Source organism: Salvia hispanica, chromosome 4, assembly GCF_023119035.1.
Source record: "Salvia hispanica cultivar TCC Black 2014 chromosome 4, UniMelb_Shisp_WGS_1.0, whole genome shotgun sequence".
NCBI classification, from domain to species: Eukaryota; Viridiplantae; Streptophyta; class Magnoliopsida; order Lamiales; family Lamiaceae; genus Salvia; species Salvia hispanica.
The window spans coordinates 51,505,218-51,514,630 of NC_062968.1; the positions used below are offsets into that span (position 1 = coordinate 51,505,218).

Sequence of the window (9,413 nt, forward strand, 5' to 3'; positions counted from 1 at the left end):
TATGGAAAGTTATATTGTGTGTGCATGTATTGTGTGTATTCAAGTGTATAGTGTGTTAAATTATCTAATGTTATAACTATTTAGAATATAATTATCTTTTTTTATATGGAATTTGAAATTGTGAATAATTGGGGTTATAATTTAAATTCAAATTGTTCAGCACCATGGATTGAGTTTGCAGATTGGAATTGAAGTCTTTAATTTCAATTTTTTTTTTCAGTATCAAACATTAATTTGAAATTAAAGACTCTTATTCCAATTCTGCAAGCTCAATCCATGATACTGAACTAAGCTATAATACTTTTCTGACATTATGTAAAGTGTTTTTAAAATCGTTTCGTCATTGAATTATGCCTATGATGATTCATAAAACCAAAATAAAATCCCCCATTCCACTCTTAAAACTAAAATAAATGCAAAGTACTTATCTTCAAAAAATTCGACAGTTTAGAAAACAGTAATAACATTTTTGTATATGATTTATTTACAACTGGAATTAATTAATATCACCAACCTTAATTCAAGTAAACTTTATAGTCACTCCAATTAGCTAGCATCTTGGCTATTCACTCTTCAACAATTCAAAATTATTTTGTTACACCTACGCTACTCCTCTCACGTTATGGAAATTTTATTCAATTTTCCAACTCAATTATGTTTCACATTCAATTCAGCATTTACAAAATTAATGCAAAACAGAGAAATAAAAACATCATAATCCATCTTTGTTCCATAAAAACGAGCATGCTTTGCTCATGTTTTTAGAGTCATCTAAGTGCAGTGGCGGATCGGGGGGCGGTCGCCCCCTCCGTGCGACTAATTTCCTCTTATCCGGATGTAAAATTACCATGTCCACCCCCTCCGTTTGCCCCGACGTCACCCTGAAAATAAATAAAAAAATTATCATTTTCGCCCTAAACCAACCTACTAATATATATTTCGCCCCCTCCATTTATGAATCATGGATTCGCCACTGTCTAAATGTGAATTTATTTCTAAAATGAATAAACATACACATAGACTTTGCTTGCATTTAAAATTTGAAATCAGATCATAGAGATTAATTGGCCTTATTAATAATAAGTACTTACTAGTTTTTTTTTTATTTTTAAATTAACTCCTTTATGAAATTACAAATAAACTCATAAGAAATGAGGAAATTACAACTGACATTAAAAGGGCTCGAACTCCACATTTCATACATTGATGTCTAAACTCCTTGCCGCTAGTTATTACATTACATAATTTCCTTGTTAGTTTTCGTTACTATATTTTGTAAATAATTACGTAAATATCTAATGAATAAGTTATTATATTTTTTTTACTATATCTGCAGATATTTAAACTGCAGTTATAACCATGCAATGCGTATATTATTGTTGCATAACTAATTCCAAATATAATGACTCTATTACCTAAAATATTGTCGAGCGTTGAAACCGAAATAAAACAAGAGATTTTAATAAAGTATGGGCATTTGCGTCTTTTCACCCTGAAACGACACACTAATTAAGAAACAATGGAGATGAAGAAAAATGTGCATTAGAATGAAACCGCCATTGATATTTCTCCAATTCGATTGCAATTCAATTCATTTCCATAAATTCATCTTCCCAAAACCACTCTTCATTCCAACATCACTCATTCCGAAATGAAACCGGTTCTGCCAACACATTTTCGTGATTTGTTCCATTACTCCAGCTGCTTCTATCTCTTCTCCTCCACCCTTTAGTTGCAGAATTTTTGCTATGGATTTGAACAGCTTCCGATCCTTCATATCGGATTCCGGAATTGATGTCTGGACTTGCATCGACATGGCAATATCCGTGGCGTCTGCTGATCATGAAGTCGAGCTCCGGAATCGGAGAGACGGAATTGTCGAGAAGCTTTTCGCGCCGCCGTGTCAGAATTGTGTGGAGAAGAAGGATGAGATCGATCAGCAAAGTCTAGGTCTAATTGATGATGAGGCAGATGAGCAGAGGAAGATTCTGGAAATCAGGAATCTTCTAGATGATCATAGCCAGGTTTTTTCTGCTTCTGTTGCTTTGATTTTGACTTTTGTTTTTATTTATTTGACTAATTTGAAAAAAATTGCAGAATGAGAGATATTTGATTGAGATGCTTCAGAGGCTTTTGGAGATGAATACTAGTTTTATAACTCTCAAGGTGACATTTTCCTCCCATTCAAATTCACACTTGTATTTTTGGTGTTACAAATTTGTTGAGTTTATTTGTATTGAAGAATACTGAGATAGGAAGACATGTAACTAAACTGCGAAAGCATTCATCCAGTGAAGTTCGAAGACTGGTTAAAATTGTTATCAGGTCAGTGCAAAATAAAAAAAAAATCAGTCAAGAATTTCAGAAACAATATTATTGTAATTGCATTTCTGATTGCAGAAAATGGAAGGAGACTGTTGATGAGTGGGTGAAACAGAATACACCTATAGAAGAAGAAGAAGTAGCCACTGAATTCAATGGTAAAAATATAACAAGATTTTGTAGTTTAAATGTGGTATGATGAAACTTGTAACATCCTATTTATTTAATGAAGGTGATGCAAGAAGTCATCCAAATCCACCAAAGGTAGGAATTTTCAGACTTTGAAAACAATTTTACTTGATTTTCATTTGATTGGGTGATGGATTTAAAGCAGAGGAAGGCAAGGGATAATGGGGTGTTACTGAATCATGAAGGTTATCAAGAATCTCAATATGGTTAGGCTTGAATCTTAATCAAACCGTGATATCTTTTACCACTAAACAAGTTGGATTATGATTTATGATGTGATGCTTGTTTTGATGTGTGTATATGTGTATGCAGCCAAGAAACAAGTGAAGGATATTTCAAAACTCAAGAATTCGGTTGTTTCCAACAATGGAGGCAGAGGCAGTGTCCTTATCATCAACTGGTGAACTGTTTGACAACTCCATCTCTTCTTTGTTTGAGATTCCTCACTTTCATACTTATTGATTTTTTTAATTTTTTGGCTTTGTTTGTTTTTGTTTTTGTTTGTGTGTGCAGATTATAAAAAGAAAAATGCATTGATTCTTGTAATAGTTGGAGAAAGATTCAAAGAAGATAGAATAGAGAGAGAGAGAGAGAGAGAGAGAGAGAGAGAGTCCCATGTGATTTTGTAGAGGTGAATGAATGTGGTTTAATGGACAAATTGCTGCAACTGTACATGAATGAGTAACTCACATGAAATAAATTTAATGTCACACAATGTTGATGAGAGGACAAAAATTTCAGCTACAATTCTGTTTTTCAATTGTCATATCAATATTTCAAATTTCTGTCACACTAGTAACAACTTAGTCATAAAAACCCATTTTATAAAAATCTTCTACTAATTCGCTCAACTTTGTTATCAATTGGGAATTCGAGTAAGGTGATGTAACTATTTAAAAAAATTGCTGAGTGGGTCTCAAATACAAATATTCCCTTGCCCCAATTATGTACTATACCATTTACTTTTAGCACCACAAAATATTAGACAATTTTTTTGTAGACTAAAAATAAATAAAAAGTATAGTGATATATGATGAACATTCGGTAGTGGTGTGGTCAAAGAATAGTGTTACCACCTATTAGCTAAATGACAGCTTAGTCATGAAATGCTGAAAGAATATGTTTGCAATAAGACAGTAATAATAATGAATAGATTGACCTAGAATTGCAATTTAAGTGGATGGGGTATGGTGATCCCTTTATTCATAGACCTATCCCATAAACATCTCCACATGCCTATTCCATTGTGTTCCCTTCTCATTGGATATATCTAAAAAATATCACTTCTTCTAAACTTTATTCATTGTCATGAATTGGTTCATTTTTTACCCATTTTTTTTTATCATTTTATCTCTCAAATAGTCAACCATATGTTTATCAATCTTTTATGGGAGTATTTAATAGATATGCTAGAGCAAGTTGAGAGCTCTTATCCAATATTAATTATATGTATGGGATGCATATTAACCTTAGTGAATGACTGTAAAATTTTTATGGTCTGAGAAAATCCATCTTGAAATTCATGTTTTAGTTTAGAAAATTAACCCACATTTTTGATAGATTACACTAACATTTTTGGAAATTGGACCTAGATAGTAGGATGAAATGACTAAGCTGCCCTTCATCTTCTCACTCATAAAATTTAACTTTCTATTCTATCTTTTGCATCAACGCATACATTAAAGATAAGATGAATTTTAACTAAACTACTAACCCCTAAACCCTAACAAGCTTACAAGCACAAACCATTATCTATCTAGCCGAAATATCTAGCAAATGAGCTAAGTAATATGTTTGCTATTTCTAAATTGATTTGAATGCCATGATATTTTATCTGGGCCTTTGATACTGAAAATTATTGGGCTAGATTATTATGCTATGTAAGGCAAATGGGCTGAAAAAAGAAAAATTGAACGTTATTTTGTGGGCTTGCCACAGAATAATGTTCATCTAAGTAATGATGATTTTGTTTTTAATTAACAGATTGATAGATTATAATATATACAGTGATGAATGTTAACATCATGTGGCTGTAGTTTAGTGGTAAGAATTCCACGTTGTGGCCGTGGAGACCTGGGCTCGAATCCCAGCAGCCACATATTCCTTTTTTTTTATTTATTACTATTACTATATACTAATTTGACAATTATTAATTACTACTATAATTTGCAGTTACCGAAACAGGGCCATCTTCTATTGCTTTTAGCATCATAATCCAAAATCAAGACCAAATCTACACCCTTAGATTTTAAAATGAGTGGATGTGATTAAATCTTACGAATCTCAATAAATAGTAGACAAAATATCAACAAAAGGGTAATATCGTCATTATGTTATCATATGATAATTTTCGTGAGTGTTTTTTTATATCAACATAGTGTATTACAAATATCAACAATATGACATAAGAATATCAACACTAGTACAAGAAAATATCAACACATATTTATTGAGAATTTTACATGGTTTTATTGAGATTTTATATGCATTATATTGAAATTTTTTGATGTATTTGTTGATAAAAATCTGGTTATCAACATTTACGAAAACTAAAATAAAAAATATCAAATTTCATCATCCGAACGTCGTTGGAATATATGCAATTGATATCTCGTTGGAATCCTTATAAAATTATCTTTAATTTGGTATATTTTTTGCGAAAAAATAATTTAATCGAGAGAGTTACGTAAATTTAAAGTTTTAAAATGATTTTAATGAGAGAGAATTGACATTAATACCCCTTATTTTATTTAATAATTTTTATAATTAAAAATATAATTCATGTGACATTATTTCAACCACTAGATCTCCTAATCTAATGGCTAACCTTTGATTTTAATTTGGAATTGCTAATTAGTTAGGAATTGATCACTCTCCTACCGAACCATGCTTATTTATAGTTTTATTATAGTGGATATATACTTTATTGGCATTCATGGTTAAATACTAGTACAACCTGTTTCGACACCACGACTAATTATTTTCTGTTTATTTCATTTTCTTTATTAAAAAAACGACTCAAAGTGAAAATAAAATAGCAAGCAAAAGAGTTCGATACAAACAACATCCAAAGCAAACACAACCAAAAGAATCAACAAAACACAACAGCAGCAACATGGTAGCAACAGAATAAAAAACTCAAACCCAATCTAACTACAAATTGATTTTAGTATTTTGTTTTTATTTTGAACTTTTGCATGGCTTTTGTTTAGAGCTTGCCTTCAACAAGGCTAGTTAATTACGTTCCTATTTAGTACATACAGATAGTAGTTTTTTGGATGAAGTTTTATAGTACTCTTGTAATTGCACTATCGGTATGCCATAAACTGCACCCCTAATGAAAATGTAGAGAGATGCACCTAATATTCACTCAAGAAACCATTTTCTTATGTTTCAAACTAAATTTAACTAAGAAAAATTATTCCTAAGTGGGATTATTCTTAAATATAGATCTAAGATGAATTTTTTATTTTTTTAAAAATTTTAAATGCATGCAAAACCTAAAATGTGCAGCCCAACTCATTGAATGTCTGACTAATAAGTTAAAAAGATTTAAATAATTTAACCATTAAAATGAAACACGTTTCCAGAACTAGCACTAAACTTTGAAGTTTAGTCTATTTTCTACTTCATTAAAATTATTAAATTGACTTAGTATTCTATCGATAACTAATAATTTGAAGTTTGGTGATAGTAAAAAACTTGGAAGTTTGCAAAAATAGTTACTCCTAGCTTCTATGAATAGTTGGAGATTGGCCAATGCATAGAATTGGAATAAATAATTGGTTTTATTGACACAATTAAAATTGGGCCTAAGGAAAGCCCATACGTAATAACGCCAACGGTCCCTTACAAGTTAAATGAACTATAATGATATGTGGACAAAAGTGTCACATGTATACATTGGTGTTTGGGATTATAACATCAATAATCTAGTAGTAATATGTAATTTAAGAAAGTCCACACATGTTCATTTAACATTATTAGTTTATCTTCTTTATGGGTTTTCGTTTTCATTTTTAAATGAATTATTGCAACAATGGTTGTGGTGGTTATGATGAAAAATACTACTACTAGCATTTACCAAGAAGTTATTGTTTTCATGTACTTATCATTGTAAGTTGTCTTAGTTTTCGATATGTGGAAAGTCGGTGATTAAATTAATTAAACACATTAACAAATTCAGTGTGAGACAGTAGCCTTTATATACTCACGTTAAATTTCCGCATTTCTATTTAACCAACGCCGTTTACAAATGCTTTATCGGAATTAGCTCCCTTTTCCTTGTTTGTAGCAACTTAATTAAGTAATTAATCACTTTGGCCTAGTTATGGTTATTAACTTGTTTTCAAAAGAGTAGTAGTACTACTTTTTTAATTTTCGGTTGACATATTAGATAAATCATACCAACATTATTTATCTTAGGATAATTATGAATAAATTCAAATTTTATGATTTTTCCTTCTGTTTATTAAAGTTATGGGTTAAGTCAAAATTGACTTAATTCCGTGATTATTTTCCCCTGATTTAACCCTGTTTTTATTAATTTAATCTGTGGCCAAGTTCCCATACATATGGATATGGTGGTTGATTGGTTGTTATGTAGTAGTAATTGTTAATAATCTTACCACCAAAAATGTACTAATATATAAATAAAATGAAATAGAATGTAAGAACATGGTAAATATTAAATTGGAACACAGAAATTCAGTGCAGTTATGTTAGGATCGTGATGTAATCTGGAGTAGGTGCAGAATCAACATGTTGAATTTTAGAATATTAAAACATGTCTACCTTCCCATTGCTCTTTTGGGCCAGATCATCAAATTTTTATTTACTACTACATGAATTATTGAGTTGAAGAAGCCTACAAATATACATTAATTGTTATTTTAATACATATATGTCGCATATTATGACATAACTCACTAGCTGTTGACTATTCAGTTTAATAGATTGTTCCCAACTAGACTTATTTAAAGTCCAAAACTTAATAAGTTGAGACTAAATTTTGATGTTTAGTATTTGTCCCCTAATTTAAAAAATCGGTCTGAAAATCATGATTTTTAAAAATTATTCAGATTATGCACGATGTTACTAGATTGATTATGTGGCTACATACATGTTAAATAAATTTTCAAACTGATAAGAATTCTAAATATGAAGATTCAGATGAAAATATTGCACTGAAATTTGACTATTTATGCGAATTTTTCCTGATAATATCCCGTAAGACAATTGCGCAATATTAAATTCAACTTTTTTTTAATGATTTTCCAAATTGTGAGACGCGTACCAAAAAATTGATTATTTTATGACATTTCAGCATTTCTTGTAATTTATCCTCCATAATAATGTTATTCTGAATATAAATAAAATAAATTATATCATCCATATCATTTTTTAGACTGTCGATCACGTGAGTGTCGGCAGAGGGAATTCGCACAAGCGGTAACCACAAATTTTGTCCCAAGATAAAATTTGATCCAATTATTTCCCAAATCTTTATATACCCAATTTAAAAGGCAACAACTTTCTTCAATTAATATAGAAAATTTGGATTTAGCACATCACACAAAATTCTTAACTGGTTGGTGTTTAATCGTATAGATTTGATATTTCTAAATTTGTGTTTAAATCGTGGTATTGAATTTCAAGCTTTCTTAAACGTAAATAATATAATAGGTGCTATAAATGATGATGGGTCAATTAAAATCATGTCAGTCAATTTGATGTTCAAGAAATAACACTCTATTAGAAAAAAAAGAAATTATACTATATGGAGAAATATATTTGGCACTGGAGAAAAACAGGAACCGGACAAAAATAAAAATTATTGTCATCTTGCAAAAATTATAGATTTAGATGGGATTTATAATGCGAAGTCTCTTATATAGTGTAATTACTTGTAGTAGTAATAAATAGTACCCCTGCCTCATAATAGAAGTCACATTTAGTATAAACACGAGTTTTAACAAAGGTAAAAAAATAGTAAATTAAAAAAGTTAATGGAATATATATGTGATCTATTTTTTATATTAATTTTATGATAAAATGTAAATGAAGTAAGTTAGTAAAATGTGTGACATACTTACTATTTACTATATTAAAAGTGAAACGTGACTCTTATTATGAGACGATGTGATATGATAAAATATGACTTTTATTGTGCTGCGACGCAGGAGTATTAAATTTATTGTCACATAATTATTAGTTAGAGTGGTTGTTTCATTAGTACACACGTTTAATCACAGTATATTAATCCTTATTATTCGTCAACTTTAAATTTATTGTCATATAATAGTTAGAGTGGTTGTTTGACTAAGATATGAATATGTATCACTGAGTTGCGTTAGTGTGCTAACTAATTTACCGTAATAATTAATAACTTTCAATTTTATGTATTAAAATTATTAATACAAAGATATAATTATATCAATACAACATGTAAATTTAAATATCAACACAAAGATATAAATTTATACAAGTTTATCAACACAAGAAGATTGATAAATTTATATCTTTGTGTTGATATTTTTAACATACAAAATTGATATTAGTTATTAGTTATTACTGTAATTTAGTTAGTATTTGATCACACGCCTGCATATTGAATAAAGTAAATGACGAAATACAATAAAGATTGTAAAATTTTTGTTTAGATGTTTGAAAAAAAAGAAATAACTCAACTTAATTAAGATATTTTGAAAAAATAATACGACCCAACTTAGTTCATTTTATTCAAATAAATAAATAAAATGAGTAGTAGTACTTCCCTCCGTGCCGTTCCAATGAGTAAAAAAATTTGGATACGAAAATTGAGAAATTATGTTGAAAAGTAAGATAGAAGTATAAATTGAGTAAAGTAAACGATGAAATAAAGTAAAGATTATAAAATGTTT

The 9,413-nt window shown here is 29.5% G+C and overlaps 1 protein-coding gene and 1 non-coding gene across 4 annotated transcripts; both read left to right on the forward strand.

Moving 5' to 3' along the window:
• Positions 1 to 1,553: 1,553 nt before the first annotated feature.
• LOC125219731 (probable mediator of RNA polymerase II transcription subunit 26c) lies at positions 1,554 to 3,255 on the forward strand. 3 transcript variants are annotated; one of them, XM_048121782.1, is made up of 8 exons: positions 1,554 to 2,024; positions 2,098 to 2,166; positions 2,243 to 2,325; positions 2,401 to 2,480; positions 2,555 to 2,586; positions 2,654 to 2,717; positions 2,824 to 2,911; positions 3,025 to 3,255. In XM_048121782.1, coding segments are annotated over exons 1-8 (693 nt in total). In that variant the 5' UTR covers positions 1,554 to 1,748; the 3' UTR covers positions 3,026 to 3,255. The 3 variants fall into 3 exon arrangements, 2 of the variants coding, with proteins under 2 accessions (XP_047977739.1, XP_047977738.1); XM_048121781.1 differs by having other exon boundaries at positions 2,657 to 2,717; XR_007176198.1 differs by lacking the exon at positions 2,654 to 2,717.
• Positions 3,256 to 4,537: 1,282 nt separating this feature from the next.
• TRNAH-GUG lies at positions 4,538 to 4,609 on the forward strand. Its single transcript has one exon. It is a non-coding gene; the product is annotated as a tRNA-His (tRNA).
• The last annotated feature ends 4,804 nt before the right edge of the window (positions 4,610 to 9,413 follow it).